Source organism: Piliocolobus tephrosceles, chromosome 8 (genome assembly GCF_002776525.5).
Source record: "Piliocolobus tephrosceles isolate RC106 chromosome 8, ASM277652v3, whole genome shotgun sequence".
Lineage (NCBI taxonomy): Eukaryota > Metazoa > Chordata > Mammalia > Primates > Cercopithecidae > Piliocolobus > Piliocolobus tephrosceles.
Window position 1 is genome coordinate 120,508,829 of NC_045441.1, and position 22,402 is coordinate 120,531,230.

Here is a 22,402-nt window from a genome sequence, read left to right on the forward strand (position 1 = left end):
TTAGCAAGCAAAGATGTTACTCCTCTGTGTGACAGAAGATGTAAGAAAGGGATTGACTTTACTTACCTTTGCCCTAAAATCCTCTCTAGCAGCAATTGCTGTATCTTTATTGGCAGTGGAAACCGTATTAAGGTACTTCTTAAACAGGTCTCATTTTAGGTAGACATTTGTTGAAATTGTCCACAAAGGGGCACGTATTTGTTGACATAGATATAAGCATTTCGAGGTGGCAGTAATAAATCAGTAACAAAAATGGTAAACAGTTGTGATGTGCCATCCATTTGCTAGGCTCTCTGATGAACATTTTTAAGTGTATTAACTCATTTAATCCTTACTACAGTCCCAAGAGGAATCTCCATTTGCCAGATGTTGGAAACAGGTAGGGAGAAGTTAAAACTTGCCTAAGGTCACACAGCTACGATGGAGCCAGAATTTGAATCAAGGTAGTCAGGCTCCACAGTCTGTGGTTTTTAACTATAGTGTTTTACTGCTTCTGCACAAAGGTATATATAGTACAGGAAATCAGAACTTTAAGAGCTCTTGTATTAAAGGCACTTACATTTTAGTTGTGTAAAGAAATGTGAAGTCATTAAAAAAAATTGAACAATTTTATCTCTGTTTTCTTTCTAAGGACTTAGAATTTTTTTTCCCTTCTTCCAGAGGCAGAAAAAATAAACATTTCCCCTTTCAACTCTTTTTGATTTATTTGGACTTTAAAAATGTTAAAGCGGATCCAGTTATAGGGAACACATTTTTACTTTTAGACTAAAAAAAAGACCTTTTATTTTTGTGTGCTTAGAAGAGATTGCCTGTATTTTACTTTTTTCTGAAATTTACACCTAATTTAAGAATTAAATACACTTATTTAAATAATTCATAGAATTACATATACTCGTATACATAAAAATGTTTTGTAAACTGCTAATCCCTGTACTCAAATGTTTATTTTTGTACCTAATAATGATGCTAGCTGCAATTTGTTGAGCACCTAATATATGCAAGATGCTTTTTGTATACAGTTTTGTTTAATTCTTGGCACATACCTGTAAGATAGGTATTATATATGTGTGTGTGTTTTGCAGGAGATGAAACTGAGGTCCATACAGGGTAAGTAGCTTGCCCAGGGTCATATAGTTTTTCAGAGGCTTGACAAGTTTTCTGACTTAAAAACTATTGCATTGTGACTTTAATAACAGTCACCACTTATTGAGTACCTTCTATTCTTCAGGCTCTGTACTGAGCATTTAGCATGTGTTCTTTGATGTAGTCTTCACAAAAACCCTATGAGATAAATATTATTATTCTATTTTAGAGCTAGGAAAAGTGAGATTCAGAGAGGTAAGTTAACTTGCCCAGGTCTAAGAGTTGAAAATGTAAGAGGGGCAGGACAGGGTGGCTCACACCTGAAATCCCTGCACTTGGGAGGCCAAGTCTGGAGGATCACTTGTGCCCAGGAGTTGGAGGTCAGCATAGGCAACACAGTGGGACCCCATCTCCAATAATAATAATAATGAGGAGGAGGAAGAAAATGTAGGTGATAAGGTTCTCATCTTGGGCCTTTTGACTTCTTCTGTTACGAAAGCTGCTCATTTTTATACATGGCTATTGTATATGTCTAATTGAGAGTACAGATAAGAAGTGCTCTAGGGTTAGACCAGCAAGAGAGGGAAAAATAGATTTTATCTTGATGTGTAAGATTTTAGTATACTCATGAGAACTGGGAGAAACTTTGAAAGTATTTTTTACATATTAGGTAATTTCATTGGTGTAGAATGATTCTTATCTTGTTTACATATTATTGAATGACTTAGATAATTTAGATGATAAAATCTGATAGATTTTTAAGTGTGTTTACCTTTTTCCTGTTACTCTTATTACTTAAATAGTACTTAAAATAGTACCTTGTGTCAACATGTGATTGATTCATGGTTCAGAGTACAAATGTTATGATTTGACAACTAGAATAGAAGATGAATTTATTTCAACTATTTTTAAACTAATTTTAAAATTTCACATTTGAAAATGAATATAGACTAGGCACAGTGGCTCATGCCTGTAATCCTAGCACTTTGGGAGGCTGAGGCAGGACTATCACTTGAGGCCAGGAGTTTGAGACCAGCCTGGGCAACATAGTAATACTCCATCTCTACAAAAGGAAAAAAATATATAAATATTTGTATATTTTTGTTACATAAAACATATATGCATATTTATATATTATTACGTAAAAAATATGTAAGTGTGTGTATATATATATATTCTTTTCTTTCCTCTTCGTCTCTACAAAAGAGAAAGCACCTCATCAACACCCCATGTCTAAGAAAGAAAAAATAGACACTTTTTATATAATATATTAAAATATACTTTATATATATTTTAATATATATTTTGATGTAAAAAATGCTCTACGTTTGTTATGGAACATTTGTAAAATATGGACCCGCAGAAACAAAATTTAAATTACCCTTGATAACACTACCTAAAGATCACTAGTCACTCTTTAAATACTGATTATCATTCCAGATCTTGTACTGTAGATGTATACGTTTTTCAATTTACTATTGTCCTCTGTTTATTGTTCTGTATTTGCTTTTTCCTCCTTAACAAATAATAAATATTTCCTTATGTTATTAAATACTCTTCTATATTTTCTTTTTTTTTTAAGGGACAGGGTCTTGCTCTGTCACAGTGGCATGATCATAGTTCACTGCAGCCTCGACCTCCTGGGCTCAGGTGATCCTCTGGCCTCAGTTTCTCAAGTAGCTGGGACTACAGGCACATGCCATCCTGCCTGACTAATTTTTTTTTTTTTTTTTTTGTAGACAGAGTCTTGGTCTATCACCTAGACTGGAGTTTAGTGGCACCATCCTGACTCACTGCAAACTCCACCTCCTGGGTTCAAGCGATTCTCATGCCTCAGCCTCCTGAGTAGCTGGGATTACAGGAGTGCGCCACCACACCTGGTTAATTTTTTTATTTTTGGTAGAGACAGGGTTTCACCGTGTTGGCCAGGCTGGTGTTGAACTCCTGACCTCAGGTGATCCACTTGCTTTGGCCTCCCTAAGTGCTGGGATTACAGGCATGAGCCACCATACCCAACCAAGCCACCCAAGCCTGGCTAACTTTTTAAATGTTTTGTAGAGATGGGGTCCCACTATGTCGCCCAGGCTGGTCTCCAGCTCCTGGGCTCAAATGATCCTTCCACTTCAATGCCCCAAAGTGCTGGGATTATATATAATCCACTGTGAGCCACTGTGCCCAGCCAAAATTTATTTATTATGGATGCATTATATTCCATGTAATGACTTTATGTCATTTTGTTTAATTGGTCGCCTGTTATTAGACATTTAGGCTTTGTGGCTTTATTTTATTTTCATTTGTGTTTGTTGTTGTTTGACCATTATGAGTCATGAGGTAATTTTGCTTTACAGAAATTTTTTTCTTTTTTGAGATGGTATTTTGCTCTTGTTGCCCAGGCTGGAATGCAATGGCATGATCTTGGCTCACCTCAACCTTCGCCTCCCAGATTCAAGCGATTTTCCTACCTCAGCCTCCCAAGTAGCTGGGATTACAGGCATGTGCCACCACACCCAGCTAATTTTTTGTATTTTTAGTAGAGACGGGGTTTCTCCATGTTGGTCAGGCTGGTCTCGAACTCTTGACCTCAGGTGATCCACCCACCTTGGCCTCCCAAAGTGTTGGGATTACAGCCACTGCGCATAGCCTGGAAAAAAAGTTTGAACTCATTGGTGATAAATTCCTAGATGTTGAGTTGCTGGATTAAAGATACCAGTTTTATTTTCCTTCTATCTGTGTGGACTACTCTGGGTTCATTTTGGCATTATCCTTGGTAATTTGGAAGAAAACATGTTTAAATCAGAGACAGGTCCTTAGAGATGTCTAGAGATTGCTTATATAATTCAAAAGTGATAATGCTCCCAATAACTTTTTTGTTTCTTTGTCCTCTATCCCTTTATTTTAGCTTTTAAGTGAATTTTGATTTTATTAATCACATATGGTTGAAAATAGAACATATTTATGAAATTTATTATGTATTTGGTGTACAGATAATGGTGGTTATGCAAATGGATTTGAGAGGTCTTGTTACAGTAATTCTGTAGGCTCCTGCAACCTAGAATTTGTGAACCCCTGGTTTGGAGGCACGCAACTCCCAGGAGACTGGAGACTATTATGCCCTTCCTTTTCTTCCTTTTCTCCCTATCTTAAACTGAGATTTAAAGACACTGGCCTTGCTTGGGAACCTACTGGCCACTGAAAGTTCTGTATTTTTCAGTCTGGGACTCTTAGAAATTCAGAAAAATAAAAACATTCAGGATGGAAGAAATGTATTAGGTAGACTCAGGATGATAATTTGAGTCTGCAGAGCTGATTCCTAGAATTAGATATTTGTGACTTTTGGCAAGTTATGATTCTTTTCTGAGCATCAGTTTCTTCTGTAGAAATACTTTTTATCTTGATCAAATAAATGTTGAGAGGTTTATGTACAGTTTTTGGGGCAGATAGGTAAATGGTCCTATTATTTGCATTAACTTTTAGGTAAATATTTAAATAGGTTTTTAATAAATGATTTTTGGCCTGATACAAAGACTTTGTGATGTTTTACATGTAAATAAGATACATTTCAGCCACTTGTGGCAATGAGTTTGCTGTATTTCAGTCATTCAAAAATAATTTTTGGAAATATGAAAGATTTTCTAGACTTTACATAGTCTATAGAGATACAGCTATTTATAATAGACATTTTAATATGTATAAAATGTTTCAAAGAATGAACAGTTGAGAATTTAGAGATCCCTAATTACTATTTGTTTATAATATCATTTGTTAGAAATCTCTGATAAGGGACGATAGAGTGGAAAATTTATAAAATTTTTAGGTCTTTATAGGTTCAATCTTAGGATAGTTCATCCGGGTATCTTCTCTACTACCGGATTTCCCAGGGCTTGTTTTGTGAATGGCTGATTCTGTACATTGTTGCTTATTAAGGGGTGGTCAGATAAAGCTCTGAGAAGTCCAGCAGTATTATCATCAATGAATATGGGGGACTTTTGAAGAAAATATTTCTTAACATCTTTGCACATTGGGGAGATGTTTCAGTTAGAAAAAAATTTTTTTGTTGTTTAGTGAGAACTTCATGACTTGGTTATGAGTATTTGTAAAAATCCGTGAAGTCAAAGCAAATATATATATATTTATTTATACTGTAGATAAACAAAGATACTGTTGAATGGGTTTTGCTTATGATGAAATGTTACTTATTAAGATTAATCCATGTTTTAAAAAGTATACAAAGAGAAAGGAAATATCATTTATAGTCATTATCTAGTAATAATTTAAGTAGTCTAATATAAATCTGTCATCTAAAAAGTTATTGAATGGCAGTTAATTATATTAAAGTACCCTAACATAACTTATATTTTGAATTGGTAGTTAATAATAATTGGAAAACTAGGCTATGTTTAGTCATAAGAGTGTAGGGTTTCCTCTCAACGCATTTTAGCTGTATCCCACAAGTTTTGGTATGTTACATGTTCATTGTCATTTATGCAAAAATGTTTTTCAAATTTTATTTTGGCTTATTCTTTGACCTGTGGGTTTTTTTTTTTTTTTAACAAGTGTATTGCTTTTTGAACATTTGGGGATTTGCTAGTTATGTTTCTGTTACTAATTTCTTAATTTCACTATGATTAGAGAACACACTGTGGATAGTTTTAGACCTTTATTGATACTTATTTTACAGCTCAGCCTTTTTATAAATGTTGATGTACCCTTGAAAAGACTATGCATTCTGCTGTTAACTACTGTCTTCTATGTACTTTGTTAAGTTCAAGTTTGTGAATTGTGTAATTGTGTTGTTCAAATCTTCTCTATCCTTACTGAATTTTTTTTGCCTTTTTTTCTATTCATTACAGAGAGGTGTCTTGAGGTTAAGTGTTAAATGTGTCTTACTGTGATTGTGGATTTGTATATTTCTCCTTTTAGTTCTATACAGAACTAAACTGTATGCTTTATATATTTTGAAGTCATATTACTAGGCACATACAAACATATCTTTCTAGTACGTTGACTCTTTATCGTTACAACATGTACCTTTTTATCTCTAGTAACACTTGTCTCTCGCCTCAAAGTTGTCTTAGTATAGGTACACCTGCTTTATTTTGGCTACTGTTTGCTTGTGTGGTATAACTTTCCCTCTCCTTTTTGCTTTTAATGCTTCTGTAGCTTTATATTTGAGGTCTGTTTCTTGTTAAGAATAAACAGATTTTTGTTTGCCTGTTTTTAATTAAATCTGAAGTGTATTTAGCTTATTAACGGTAAATATAATTATTGATAAATTTGGGTTTATGGCTATTTTATTGTTTTCTGTTTGTCGTACTGGTTCTATATTCTGTTTTCTCTCCATTGTTGCCTTCTTTTGAATTAATCAAGTGTTTTAAAAAATGTTATTTTATTCCTCCCTTTAATAGCTTGTTATATATTCTGTTACTGTTCTTTTGGTGTTTACACTGGATTACCACAAGCATTCTTGTGGTACATTAGAGTTGCATATTCATTAAGATTTTGAAAAACAACATCTCAGACATTGTCAGGACCCTAGAAAACTTTAATAGCATTTATCATTCTCCTGCTTTTATGTTGTCATTGCCATGCATTTCAAGTCTACATTTAAATCCAGAGACTGTTATTTTGTACAGTTAATATTTACCCTTTCCATTGTTCTTTATTTCCTTTTGTATTTACTTGCTTCCATCTGAGATTAATTTTCCTCTGTCTGAAGAGCTCCTTTTGGGGAGTTTGGTGGTACTGAATTCTCAGTTTTTGCTTGTTTGAAATTCATTTATTTTCATCTTGGAAGAATATATTAACTGACTGTAGAGTTCTGCGTTATTAGCTGTTATTTCTTGAAGCACTTTAAAGGTCTCAGTTCATTGTTTTCTAGCTTCCATTGTTTCTGTTGCAAAATCAGCTGTCAGACTTATTGTTGCTTCTTGGAAGGTAATGTGACTTTCTTGTTCAGCTGCCTTTCTTTTTGTCTTTCTCTTTTTCTTTACGTTTAAACAGCTTTTCAGTGATGCACCTAAGAATGGTTTTGTTTGTACTCTGAAGTTTCTGGCACCTCTTGAGTTTGTAGTATGAGATCAGTTGTGAAAAAATTTTGACCTTTTAAAAATATTGTTTCTGCCCTATTTTTGTCTGCTTTCCTCTGTGACTCCAATTAAATCTTTATTATACTTTTTATCATCCCCTGTGTGTCTCCTGCTCTCTTCTGTTATTTTTATAATTTTTTTCCTCCTCTTACTCCATTCTGGATAGTTTTTACTTGACTGTATTTCAGTTCATTTATTCTGTATTTAACTATGTCCAACCTGCTTTTTAATCCCATCTATTCTTAATTTTAGTTATAGTATTTTTTAGTTTTAGAATTTTTATTTGGTTCTCTCTTTTTAAGATAGATTCTGATTCTCATGTGAAAGTCTCTTGTCATGTATTTTTTGAGCGTATTAATCAAATTGCTTTAAAGTCTGTGTCTGAAAACTCCAGTATCTGGATCACCTATAGGCCTGTTTCCATCATCTTTTTCCTTTTGGTTTTGCATCTTGTTAGGTCAAATGATAATAATTAATATATTTGTATATTAATGTATGTTAATTATATATTCTATTGTATATTATATATATTATTATATGTGGATAATAACATAATAGTAATAATTATTATTAGGCAACTTTTTGATTGAGTGCCAGACACTATGTGCAGAATTTTAGATACAAATTTTGTATCTATAATGATACGTTTCCCCAGATAGGATTCACGTATCTTCGGATTCACCCATCTTCTTGCAGGCAGGTAGAGATCACTGCAACTGTCAAGGACTGAGCTGACTTGAGGTTGGGTTTTCAGCCTTATAAACCTTCTTCTACCTGTAGTTGGCTTCCAACGTGTTAGTCCCCTAGAGATCTCAGTTAGATCTCAGTTAAGAGATTGGGTGTTTTTAGGGCTTCTCTAGCTTTTTTTTTCTCCGGACCCATGAGAGTTTTAAAAGCTCCTTCTTCCTTTTTAATTGCTTTCTCCTGGCTTTTTAGCCTTTTGCTATGTGCAGTTTAAAAGCTGACAAATCCCTCAAGAGGAAAATCAGTATTGAGTGTCGGATTTGTTCTTCTGTGCCTTCTTTCACTATGGGATCTTGACTCCTCAAGACTTAGCTACCAAGTTTTGTCCCCCTACTCCCATGATATTGCCAAAAACTTTGCTGACTTCTCTGCCTCCTAGTGGCTGTCCTTTTTTGGCTTCCCAGCCTCTTGTCCTGTGCCATTAAAGAAATAGGTGACATGTCTTGAAAGGGAAAGCTGCACAGAATGTGAGATACCCTTCAGTGAGTTTCTTGCCACCTCAGAAAGTCTTCAGTGAGTTCTTAGCTACCTCAGAAAGTCTCTGATATTTTAAGAACTTTCTCCCTATTTAATACAAGTTTTCTATTCAAGAGGGAGTGTTGGTCTGCTACAGACTGTTCCGTCATATTCAAAAGCAGAAATCTTTCTGTGTTTAGTTCTTTTGAAATAGAGTGTTATATCTTGTAGGCCTATGAGTTTCTCATGGTTATATTAATGTAATAACGTAAGACTTGATCCCCAGAGTTCTTTGTCTCTTGCTCAGTGTTTTCCTTCATTAACTGCTTATTCTTGCTATCTGATGGGAAAGAATTGTGGAACATAAATATAGTTGACCCTTGAACAACATGGATTTGAATTTGCAGGTCCACTTATACATGATTTTCTTCTGCTTCTGCCACCTTGAAACAGAAAGGTCGATCCCTTGTCTTTCTCCTCCTCAGCCTACTCAACGTGAAGATGACAAAAATGAAGACCCTTTATGATCTACTTCCATTTAATGAATAGTAAATATTTTTCTCTCCTTTTTAATTTTCTTAATAACATTTTCCTTTCTCTAGCTTATTGTAAGAATACAATAAGTATGTCATACATGTAACACATGAAATATGTGTTAATTGGCCCTTCATGTTACTGATAAGGCTTCTGGTAAACAGTAAGCTATTAGCAGTTAAGTTTTATGGAAGTCAAACGTCATACATGGCTTTTTCATCTGCATGGGAGTTGGCGCCCCTAGGCCCCGCATTGTTCAAGGGTCAACTAACTATAACATTTGTTAGCAGTTGTTTTATTCTTGATCTTAGCCAAAAGGCTGAAAAGTGATTGTTAAGCAGTTGTTTTAAATGTTTATTAAAAGTTAAAATGAGATTTTACTTTTGGTTTTGTTAGTGATTTGCACATTTCTTTTGAGACTTACTTGTTTATAAGGTTAGGAAATTGAGGGTTGGTCAGGTGCAGTGGCTCATGCCTGTAATCCCAGCACTTTGGGAGGCGGAGGTGGACGGATCACTTGAGGTCAGGAATTCAGCCTGGCCAACATAGTGAAACCCCATCTCTACTAAAAATACAAAAATTAGCAGGACGTGGTGGTGCATGCCTGTGCTCCCAGCTATTTGGGAGGCTGAGGCATGAGAATTGCTTGAACCCAGGAGGCAGAGGTTGCAGCGAGCTGAGATTGTGTGCCACTGTACTCCAGCCTGGGTGACAAAGTGAGACTCAGTCTCAAAAAAAAAAAAAAAAAGAAAATTGAGAGTTTAATCTTTAAGTATAGTATCTCCCTTCATATAATAAGATTTTTAAATTATCTACCTTTTTATTAGAACTTTTATGGAATCTTATATTTCCGTGAAGATGTAGGTCTAGAAAGAAGATACTTGGGTTTGGTGTAAACTTTGGTTTTGTAAATGTTAGTATTTAATACTTTAAAAATATTCCTACTTTTTTTTTAGTATGACTAATATTTATTATGGCCAATATCACCTATGTATTTGTTGTTAAGGAAGTTGTCTTATATACATAGAAATTCTATAATAAGCTACTTTAAACAACCCCGGATATGTTTGTTTTCCCTTCCTGTCACTCCTTTTTCTTCCCTTTTCCCTTTTGATTAAGAAGTTGCACCAGAAAAGTCATAAAATCTAACTACTGTTTATTCTTCAGCTGTCAGCTAAAATGTCACTTTCTCAGGAAATCCTGCTTGACCCCCCTTTCCCCCATTGATCTGGCACCCACTCCCCTGGCCCTACAGTTAAATGTTTTCATAGCAGCGAGTACCTATCTATCATTTTTTACAGTTTGTAATTACAACTTTTTTTTTCTTTTTTGAGATGGAGTCTCGCTTTGTCGCCCAGACTGGAGTGCAGTGGTGCAGTCTTGGCTTACTACAACCTCCGCCTCCCGGGTTCAAACAATTCTCCTTCCCCAACCTCCCGAGTAGTTGGGACTACAGGTGCGCACCACCACACCTGGTTAATTTTTGTATTTTTAGTAGAGACGGAGTGTCATCATGTTGGCCTCAAACTCCTGACCTCAAGCGATCCACCTGCCTTGGCCTCCCAAAGTGCTGGGATTAGAGGCGTGAGCCACCGTGCCCGGCTTCCTGTATTAAAATGTGTAATTATTCCTGTATTAAAATGTATAATTACTTGATTAATAGCTGTCTTCCCAAATAGACCAAAAACTCCATAGAATGTATGGAATTTTCCTTCATCATTGTAGTCCAAGCATGATATTTATTAAATGAGTAAATGAATGAATTAACTAGCCATTTTGATTACTTTTCTCTTTTTAGTGCGGTTTTGGTTTAGGACTGTAAGGTGTCATATTGGCCATGTTCAGAATGTCACATTAGTGACATAGTTTTAAATCCATTCTGTATTTTTTTCAATGAGTTTTAGCAAAATCTGAGAGTATCTTGAGTGAAATTGGTTATCTCTAAGGTGGAGGTACTGTATTTGGGAAAGACTTGTAACAATAGAAAGCTTTTTATTTAAATTGTTGAGTTTTAAACGATTTTTATTATGAAGTTATTTATGATTTTATAGGTAATATTTTTAATGAGACTGTGAAAAACTTGTAGAGGGCAGTTTATTACAGAATCTGATTTGCCTAATAGTTTTTGAGTATCTGTATTTTGATTAATTTTAAGATAGGGATCATTTCCTCTAATTCTTTGAACATAATTATTTGTTGGTTGATTTTTTTTTTTCATGTAACAGTGTTTTTGAGATGTAATTTATATACCATACAATTCTTCTACTTTAGGGTATTCAATTCAATGGATTTTTTATACATTCACAGATGTGACCGTCATTGCAGTCAATTTTTTTTTTTTTTTTTTTTTTTTTGAGACGGAGTCTTGCTCTGTCACCCAGGCTGGAGTGCAGTGGCCGGATCTCAGCTCACTGCAAGCTCTGCCTCCCGCGTTTACGCCATTCTCCTGCCTCAGCCTCCCAAGTAGCTGGGACTACAGGCTCCCGCCACCTCACCCGGCTAGTTTTTTGTGTTTTTTTTAGTAGAGACGGGGTTTCACCGTGTTAGCCAGGATGGTCTCGATCTCCTGACCTCGTGATCTGCCCGTCTCGGCCTCCCAAAGTGCTGGGATTACAGGCTTGAGCCACCGCGCCCGGCCCATTGCAGTCAATTTTAGGACATTTTCATAATCTCAAAAGGAAAACTGTAGCCTTTGGCTCTTATCCACTTACTCTTCCATCTCTGAGCAACCACTAAACTACTTTTGGTGTCTATAGATTTGCCTATTTCAGACTTTTTCTATAAATGGAATCATATAATATATGGCCTTTTGTGATTGGCTTCCATTTATGATATTGTTTTCAAAGTTCATCAATATTGTATCATGTATCTGTACTACATCATTTTTATGGCTGGTAAGTATATTCTATTGTATTGATATACCACATTGTGTTTAGCCATTCATTAGTTCAGTGGTCCCCAACCTTTTTGGCACCAAGGACTGGCTTTGTGGAAGACAGTTTTTCCATGGATGGGGGTAAGCGGAGAGGATGGTTTCAGGATGAAATCGTTCCATTTCAGATCATCAGGCATTAGATTCTTATAAGGAACAAAACCAAAACAGCAACAACAACAAGATTACAGGCGTGAGCCACCACACCTGGACTGATCATAAATAATTTTTAATGACAGCTCGTTACACGATTTTTGGCATATAATTTGGAAGGTGGTAAAAAAAAAAAAAAAATTAGCAGTACAGGAACAGTCCAGGTCAAGTATCCCTTACTTGAAATGCTTAAGACCAGAAGTATTTTGGATTTTGGAATTTTTAGGATTTTGGAATATTTGCATTATGTTAATATATACTTAGCAATTGAGCATCCCTAATCTGAAATTTGAAATCTGAAATGCTCCCATGAGCATTTTCTTGCAGTGTCAGGTCAGAACTCAAAAAGTTTTCAGATTTTGGAACATTTCTGATTTTGGGTTTTCAGGTTTTGGATTCTCAAACTGTAGTAACAGAAATTCCTTCTCTTGCCTTGTATTTATTTATGTGAGCAAGGGAGGATCATAGAGTCCAGGAGTTAGAGAATACCTTGGATAACACAGCGAGACCTCTTCTCTACAAAACATTAAATTAGTCAGGTGTGGTGTTGTGCTCCTGTAGTTCTAGCTACTTGAGAGGCTGAGGCTTGAAGATCACTTGAGCCCAGGAATTTGAGGCTGCAGTGAGCTATAATCATGCCACTGCACTCCAGCCTGGACAGCAGAGCGAGATTGTGTCTCAAAAAAAAAAAAAAAAAAAATTAAAAAATAACTATAGAGTTGATGTTGAATCCCATTTGATTCTAGCAGTGATATTTATTCATATATACATGAGATAATTGTTTTGAAAGTACATGTGTCTTTGAGAATCATCTCTAATACCTTTATACTTAATCATTATCTGTCAAAGTTTTTAATATATTTATATTGTTTTGGTCAGTAATATATTTATGAAATTGATAATAACATCCAGAAGAAATTTTTAAAATCACTTGGAATCTCCTGATGAGAAATAAAAAAAGCTTAATCTTAATTTACATGGCATTTTCTCAAAGAAGTCATATGGAGTGAAAAATGAAAGACCTTCCAGCATATAAGTATATTATATTTTGGAAAAGTCTGTGGGGGAAGTTTAAGGAGAAACCAAGATAATATAAACTTTTGACTGTATAAGAAGAGGCTGTTCATTTAAAAAACAGATGATGGTATTTTTATTCTATTGATGCTTTTAAAAGAGCATATATAACAACTGGATTAAAAATTAACAATATTTGGGCAGGTTTGGTGGCTCATGCCTGAAATCCCAGCACTTTGGGAGGCCAAGGCAGGTGAGTTGAGGCTAGGAGTTCGAGACCAGCCTGGCCAACATGGTGAAACCCTGTCTTTACTAAAAATACAAAAGTTAGCTGGGCATGATGGTGCACACCTGTAATCCCAGCTACTCGGGAGGCTGAGGCAGGAGAGTTCCTTGAACCCAGGAGGCGGAGGTTGCAGTGAGCCAAGATTGCGCCACTGCACTTCAGCCTGGCGACAGAGCGAGACTCAGTCTCAAAGAAAAAAAAAAAAAAATTAAAGTACACTGGAAATCACAACCTTTGCGATAATTATAAGGTATGAAACATTTTGCAACTAAAAAATGTTGAGGATGTGCATAGATTTTCAAAATTAAATTAGAGGGTACTTGAGCAGAAAAGCTTGTGCACCATTGACTGACAGCAGTTTGCACATTCAAATTACTTGCGAATCTTTTAAAAATTCTGATGCTCCTAGGTGACAAAATAACCTATTATTTTGGGCCTAGGCCCAAAGTACTGGACTATGATGAAGATCCCACAAAAGTTATTGTTTTTATATAATTACATATACATATGTATTTATTCTATAGTTACATGTATAGATAGAAAAAAGACTTGGAATCTAAACAAAAGCAAAAGATAGGAAAATATTAATGAAAAATTGAACATGGAGGCTAGCCTTGATCCAGAAGGTCCACCTTCTCACCTTCAGGACACGTGGCTTAATGAGCAGATGATGCTCTTTGACTGGGATTCAGGACTTGATGGGTGAGACACAGGCTGAATTTCAGCCTTCACTCTTCAGTGGGATCTTCTAGTGCACGGTGTAACCTGTATAATTGTATATAGCAGCCCTGCACCTTCTACCTAATAATAGGTCTAGAAAGGGATTAGAAAAAAAAATAGAAATGAAAGGAAAAAAATAAAGGAAAATTTATCTTAGCTAAAAAAAGACTCAGTTGAAGTCATTAGTTTGAGCAGCCTTGCTGATTGTCAAGAGAGTAAGTGCAAAAATATCCATAATTAGTCTACATTCAGATGTGGGAACCTGGTGTTGGAGAAGCTGATCAGGCACAGGAACTGGGCGCTGAAGCTGTATATGCTGCTGGAGCCTGATGCTGGAGAAACCTGTATGGCAGGAATGAAGAGCTAGAGAAGCTATGTATGCTGCAAGAGCATGCAGGCCAAGCATACCTGAACCAAGAAGCCAAACAAAAACAAAAAAACCCAATGACAAAAAACCCTTACTTGCTGCGATGACTCCTGCCACCTCTTACTGACACAGCTTAACATCGTGCCAGCTGGTAAAGGAAAAATAAAGGGCCCAAATCTATTTTCAAAGAGGAGACAAAAAGGGTGAATTTAGAGGTGAGAGTCAATAAATCTATAATTGGCTCCTTTATTTTTGCCTTTTGATGTGATTTTAAAAACTGTTTTCTCAGCATTTCATTTATACTTAAACTAGTTAAATCTAGTATCTGAAATTTTCTTCATCTGGCTAATCTGATGCCCATTATTGTTTCAGGTGGCTTAATATTACTGGTAGGCTTTTGTATTTCTGTTTTCCATTCATAAAGTGCAATAACATTTTTTAAATTGCAAAAATGGGTACTGAATTATAAAGACAGTAGTGCTTTTGAAACAAATATTGGCTGGCATGTGAGGTAATCATAGTATAGTAACAAACTAATGGTTTGTGAACTGATGAACATTCTGAATTTAATAAAAGAAAGGCTGAGAGCTCTAAGATACGGAAGTATGAGTTGTGTCTGACTGTTGAGTGAGGAGAGTTATTACCTGTAATAAACTTGATTTCAGTTATATCACTAAACTGCTCATGTTCCATATAATATTTTAAACAGAAAAGCACTCCAAAGTTACATTCTGTGCTACAGCTATCTATATTGTGATTTGCCATATGATACACCTCTTATTAATATATGAAGAGGCTGGGCGCGGTGGCTCGTGCCTCTAGTCCCAGCACTTTGGGAGGCCGAGGCAGGCAGATCACAAGGTCAGGAGATCGAGACCATCCTAGCTAACATGGTGAAACCCTGTCTCTACTAAAAATACAAAAAATTAGCTGGGTGTGGTGGCAGGCGCCTGTAACCCCAGCTACTCGGGAGGCTGAGGCAGGAGAATGGCGTGAACCCCAGAGGCAGAGCTTGCAGTGAGCCGAGATCACAGCCAGTGCACTCCAGCCTGGGCAACAGAGTGAGACTCCGTCTCAAAAAAATAAATAAAATAAAATAAAATAAAATATATGAAGAGAGCATTAAAACAACCTTGCCCATTTATCAGATATGTTCTAGGTGTGAATTTATTTGTGAATTTTATGTGAACAGACATATATAGAAATGAGCTTTTGAAAGTCTAACATACAACTACAGCCGTTAATCAGGGACATATGTAGAAAATAATTCATGTGTATGCAGAGATGTTGGGAGAAGTTTCATTCCAAAGCTAACACAAAACAAGGTACACAAGTTTTTATAGAAGATGTTATCCATTGTGGTAATATTTGATCTATACTACTTCTGAATTTTTTAATAGTTTTAAGAGTTAACTATAGTAGTTGGGTTTTTTGTTTGTTTGTTTGTTTGTTTTTAGACAGGGTCCCGCAAATGTAATTTAAAAGTATTTGTAGATCCTCTGGATTTCTCTGAGGAAGAGAGTTTGAAAAATGCTTTACCATGGGACTTAGGGCGTTGGTCAAAGATACCTATTATGGGGATGAGAGGAGAGTTCTCATTAAGTAAGCAGATTTGGATTAGATAATATTGGTTTGACCTATCATCTTTAGTACAGTTTAAATTACTGTATTGTACTGTGGCAAAAGCTGGATCTGATGCAAAGGAAAACATGAAAGAATTGAGACAGTGTGGTATAGAGAGAACACTGACCTAGGACCAGGGACTTGAGTTCTAATCCCAGTTCTACCACCGATTAATCGGTAATTTTAGATCATTCATTTAGTTTCTCTAGCCTTTTATTTTTTTCTCATACAAAATGAGAGATTTAGATTCTGAAGTTCTTTTTTGATGCAAGATAGCAAAGAGTTGATATTACAGAGTAATTTTTTAAAGACATGTACTCTTTCCCACATCCACATATTATAGTTCATATTAAGCTAAATTGTTGCCCAGCAAAGATATTTTAAGAACTTGATATAATTAGATGATAGTGATTGTTTTAGTAAAATTAATTACATATAAATGAAGGTGTGAGAGTGCTTAGAAACAGTTTGATCTCTTAAATTTTTTTTTTTTTTTAACACAGAGTCTTGCTCTGTTGCCCAGGCTGGAGTACAGTGGCAAATCTCAGCTCACTGCAACTTCCACCTCATGGGTTCAAGCTGTCCCCTTGCCTCAGTCTCTTGACTAGCTGGGACTACAGGTGCGTGCCACCACGCCCAGCTAATTTTTTGTATTTTTGGTAGAGACGGGGTTTCACCATGTTGGCCAGGATGGTCTCGATCTCTTGACCTTGTGATCCGCCTGCCTCGGCCTTCCAAAGTGCTGGGATTTAGGTGTGAGCCACTGCATCCAGCCTTAAATCTTTCTAATCCCTCTGTGATTATATTGTTATATTGTCTAAGGTTTGAAGACTGTGTGTACTAAGCGGTAAATCATTGCCAGATCATGTACAAATTTTTTTTCTTTTTTTGAGACGGGAGTCTCGCTCTGCCGCCCAGGCTGGAGTGCAGTGGCCAGATCTCAGCTCACTGCAAGCTCCGCCTCCCAGGTTTACGTCATTCTCCTGCCTCAGCCTCCCGAGTAGCTGGGACTACAGGCGCCCAACTGCCTCGCCCGGCTAGTTTTTTGTATTTTAGTAGAGACGAGGTTTCACCATGTTAGCCAGGATGGTCTCGATCTCCTGACCTCATGATCCACCCGTCTCTGCCTCCCAAAGTGCTGGGATTACAGGCTTGAGCCACCGCACCCGGCCCGATCATGTACAAATTTAATGATCTTTGCATTAGGTAGAAAGGGGATAGTTCTTAGTTTTGAAATATATTCTGAAGGGTCATTTAATTTCTGAAAAGATTGATAATTCAAGCCTTCTGAGATATTCAGCAATTGAGGACTATTTTTATATGAGTGTCTCAATACATAGATTTTTTGATTTTAGGGAGACACCAAATCATGTTAATGAGCTTTTTCGTTTGATTTTTGTCTAGTGAGAATTTCCTATTTTATCATTCTTCTGTATAGGAGTGTTTGTTTTATTTTGTTGCCATTCTTTTTTCCTAGCGGTTGCTCCATTCACTTGTGTGGAGTATGCAGGTATGTGTTCCCAAAGTGCTTTGAGTCCTTAGAGATAATTACTACATGCTCAGACATTTTCAGTTGCTTGGTACTAATAAGTTGACTTGAGTTTTGCTTTGAGTGATAGTAACTAATGGTACTACCATAGTCTGCTATTTGCTAGGCCATGGACATTCTATAGTTTTCAACCTGTATTTGCACCCATCTCTCTTTCTTTCTTCTGGTTTGTTTTAAAGTAAATATAAGTTATGTTATTTCTAAATATTTCAGTATACATGAAGAAGATGACATTTTATTAGTTATTTTTTATTTCATTGTTTTATTTAAAAACTTTTTTTTTTTTTGGTAGAGGTGGGGTCTTGCTATGTTGCCCAAGCTAATCTCAAACTCTTGGGTTCAAGCACTGCTTCACCTCAGCCTCCCAGAGTTCTGGAATTACAGGCATGAGCCACTGCACCTGGCCTTAGTTAACTGTTAATCCATAACAAATTGCTACAAACTTAGCAGCTTAAAACAATACACATTTATTATCTCAATGAGGGTCCGGTTTTTGGATATAGATTTGAGAGAGCTTCTGCTCCAGGTCTCTAAGGCTACAGTCAAGATGTTGGCTGGGGCTGTGGTTTCACCTAAAGGCTTAAGTGGAGAAGGATCTGCCTCTAAGCTTATGTGATTGTTGGCAGGATTCAGTTTCTTGCAAGTTGTTGCCCAGAGGTTGTCCTCGGTTCATTGCCACGTGGGCGTCTTTAATGTGGTGTTTTGCTTCATCAGTGCCAACAAGGGAAAGTCTGCTAGTGAAGTAGAAGTCACAGTTTTATGTAGCATAGATCCAGACATGTCCCATCACCTTTGCCATATACTCTTGGTTAAAAACAAGTCACTAGGCCAACCTACGCTCAATGAGATGAAATTACAATGAGATGGAATTACACAATGGTGTGAATATTTGGTGGTGGGGATCATTTGAGGCCATCTTTGAACTGCCCTGCCAGAGACATTTTCTCTTATAGCTACAATGTCATTATTTTACTTAACAGATTAGCAGTAATACTTTAATTACAATTAATACCTAGTCCATATTTAATTTTCAGTTTTCTAAAAAATATCTTTTTATAGTGTGTTTGAATCAGGATCCAAACGCTTATTGTATTTGTTGTTATGCCCCTTTTACAATTATTTTTATCAAGAATTCTTCCATTAGCCGGGTATGGTGGTGCACACCTGTAGTCCCAACTACTTTGGAGGCTGAGGCAAGAGGATTGCTTGAGTCCAGGAGGTCGAGGCTGCAGTGAGCTATTATTGTGCCACTGCATTCCGGCTTGGGCAACAGAACAAGACCCTGCCTCTTTTAAAAAGCAAAAAGAAGAAGAGTCTTCCCATCCTCTTGCTGTTTTCCTTTATCCGTTGATTTGTTGAAGAAATCGGGTCATTTGTCCTGAAGAAGCTCCCCCATTCTAGATATGTTCAGTTGTTTTTTTATAGTGGCATTTGACTAATTCCTCTATTTGTCATGCTTTATGTATACTGGAAGTTAAACAGAAAACCTTATTTAGATTTTGGATCAGATTTTTTTTTTAAGATGGTCTTGCTCTGTTGCCCAGGCTGGAGTGCAGTGGCACAGTCATGGCTCACTGTAGCCTTGAACCTCCTGGGCTCAAGTGATCCTCCCATCTCAGCCTCCTGAGTAACTGGAACTACAGGCATGTGCCACCATGCCTGGCTCATTTAAAAAAATTTTTTTGTTTTGTAGAATCAAGGTCTCATTGTGTTGCCTAGGCTGGTCTTAAACTTCTGGCCTCGCGCAATCCTCCCACATTGGCCTCCATCACTTTTTTAGAAAGACCATTCCCTAGGTGGTGCCATATACTTTGTATTTTATCACTTCAGAAGGCACAAAATGTGGTGGTGACAACTTTTTTGTAAAGCCGTCCACTTTTCATTAATCGTGTTAATATCCAAAGATAACTCATTGTTAGAATAAACTATTTCAGTAGAAGTATCAAAATTGGATTTCTCTCATCTTACCATTTATTATCAATCTTTCATATTTATTAGCTGTAATTTTCCTGGATAAAAATTTACCTCATCTATTTGAGCTTTTTGGTTACTCTGAAATATAGTTCTACTGGAAAAGCATGATAAATGCTTAATTCTTTCCTTTTAATCACTAGTTTTCAGCATAGTGAGTTGTTATATACCTCCAGGTGTCTAACTAATTTTTTCTTTTTTAAAAACGAAAAGCGTTTATGAACATTAGTCTCTTTATTCATTGTGTTTTAAATGACTTCAGTAGTCATTCTTTGCAACGCCAGATGGTTCCATCTTAGGCCAGTGGGAGCCCCTTCAGGCTCTCTCCTGTGTTCCTTTGACATGACCCCATTCTTTATTTTCTTGCTTTTTGGCATAGGAAAATGACTTTATCTACCATGCTTTAGTCGAGGAATGATGTTCAGAGTGCATAATTGGGATACTTAATGTTACCAGATTGTCATTTCTTTTAGATCCTTCTAGGTGATAGAGCTAGGAAATAAATTTTTTTAGGAGAAAAAATATATTGAATTCATACAGCTATTTCCAGTTGTAGAGAAACCTGTTTTTATTTTTGGGTGTAATTAAATTTATAAGTTAACGTAGAATTGTATTTTTATGATGATGAGTCTTTTTATGCAGGAACATGGCATATCTTTGCATTTTTCCAGCTATCTATCTATCTATCTATGATCTATCTATCTATCTAATCTGTCTGTCTGTCCGTCCGTCCGTCCGTCGTCTGTCCGTCCGTCTATCTCAGGGCTGTTTAAAACAGTTTTCTCATAGGTTTTGCACGTTTCTTTTCTAAGCTTATGGCTAATATTGTATTTTATTTTTGTAATTAGAGGTCTTCTCTTGCATTATATCTTCTAACTGCTTTTCGCTTTTATATTTGAAGGCTCTGATTTCTTTGTTTTAACTTAATACCTTTAAAAAAAAAAAACCAGGTATATTGTAGGATGCCCCTCTACTGGAGTTTGGGTGATTGGGAGGGAATATGTTGTAAGCAGGCCCTTGATCACCTCCCTGAGGTAGTGTTTGTCAGGTTTCTCCACTGTAATATTTTCCCCTTTTTTCCCTTTTGCACACTGTACTCTTTGGAAAGAAGTCGTTATACACAGCCAACACTGAGGGAGTGCTCTCAGTTCTTTAGAGTGGAGTATTACATAATTTCTTAGGAATTCTTCTTTTTGGGAGATTTGTCTCTTCTGCCATACTAATTTATCCAGTAATTTATTTGTATCATGTGAGCTCCGATACTTATTTTATACTTTATTATAATCCAGTACTACTTTATTTATTTTGTTGCTCAAATTGTTCTAGCTTTGGTTGTTGGAAGCTGTTTCAGTTGGCTCATGTGCCCCTTTGACATAACTTTGATCAAGTTTTTGTTTTGTTTTTCATTTTAGTGCTTTCTTAATTTCTGGTATTACAAGATGCTCCAGGCTCATCTTGTTTATTTTCTGCCCCATTTTTCCATGGAACTGTTGTTCCTTTTATTGGAGAAAGGCATAAGAAACCAACATATGGGTGCTAGATGTGCTGCTGCTTTGGGGGTTTTGTTTCTTTTAGTCCCTCTCATTAACCTTATATCCTGAAACCTTGCTGTAATCATTTATTATTTCCAGGAGTTCATCTGTTCTTTGGGATTTTCTATATAGGCAGTCATGTCATCTATGAATGATAACAGTATTGATTCCTTCTTCTCAATCTGTAGACCATTTTCCCCCCTTATCTTACTGGATTTAGCTAGCATTTCCAGGATGGTATTGAATAGAATTATCTTATTTCCAGTCTTGGGGGAAAACATCTAGTTTCTCACCATTAAATATGATGCTAGTTGTACTTGTTTTGTAAGTGCTCTTTTATCAAATTGAAGAGGGCCACCGAAATTCCTAGTTAGCTAAGATTTTTAATCATGAATATGTGTTGGATTCTGTGAAATGCTGTCTCTGTGTCTGTTGATGTGATCATATGACTTTCTTCGTTAGCCTATTGATGTGTAATACATTAATTGATTTCAGGATGTTGAAATAGACTTGTAATAAATACATTTGATTGTGATGTGTAATTATTTGTATACATTTTTTATTTGATTTACTAATTTTTTTTAGAGTATTTTTGCATCCATATTCATAAGAGATTGGCTGGAGGTTTTCTTTTTGTAAAGTCTCCATCTGGTTTTTGTATTAGGGTAATGCTGGTCTCATGCAAAGCATTAGGAAGTGTTTCCTCTGGTATTCTTTTCTGAAAGACATTCTAAAGCAGTGGTATCATTGTTTTCTTTAAATGCTTGGTAGAATTCACCAGTAAAACCATCTGGGCCTGGAGATTTTCTTTTTTGGAAGATTATTAATTACTAATTCAGTTTCATTAGTAGTTATTGGCATATTCTGAAGGTCACTTTCTCGACTTTTGGTAGTTTGTATCTTTTAAGGAATTTGTCCATTTCATTTATGTTATCAGTTTTGTGGGAATAGAGTTGTTCGTTTTACTATCTGTTTAATATCCAAGTGATCAACAGTGATCACTCCTTTGCATTTCCAGTATTAGTAATTTGTGTCTTCTCTGTTTTTTTCTTTGTTAGCCTCGCTAGAGTTTTGTCAGTTTTATTGGTCTTTTCAGGTAGCCAGCTTTTGGTTTCTTGCTTTATTCTACACATTTCCTGTTTTCAGTTTCATTGATTTTTTGCCCTAATTTTTATTTATTTATTTTTTCTGCTTTGTTTATGCTTCAGTTGCTTTTCTTTAGTTTCCTAGGGTGGAAGCTTAAGTGATTGTTTTTAAGTCGTTATGACTTAATAAAATGCTTTTAATACCGTAAATTTCCTTCTAAGCATTTCTTTCACTGTATCCCACAAGTTTTGATGTTTTGTTCTTAA

The 22,402-nt window shown here is 36.0% G+C and overlaps 1 protein-coding gene across 5 annotated transcripts in view; it reads left to right on the top strand.

The window, feature by feature from the left end:
* Positions 1-22,402, top strand: part of MKLN1 (muskelin 1) — a 163,897-nt gene that overhangs the window by 2,507 nt on the left and 138,988 nt on the right. The window contains exons 1-2 of one of the 5 annotated variants that reach the window (XM_023207839.1): positions 352-379; positions 1,083-1,107. The exons of 3 other annotated variants lie outside the window; for them this stretch is intronic. In XM_023207839.1, the coding sequence (XP_023063607.1) occupies positions 367-379; positions 1,083-1,107 (38 nt within the window). In that variant the 5' untranslated portion in view covers positions 352-366. Of the gene's footprint in view, positions 1-351; positions 380-1,082; positions 1,108-22,402 lie in introns of those variants that run through there. One more of the 5 variants, XM_023207838.1, reaches the window with a different exon arrangement.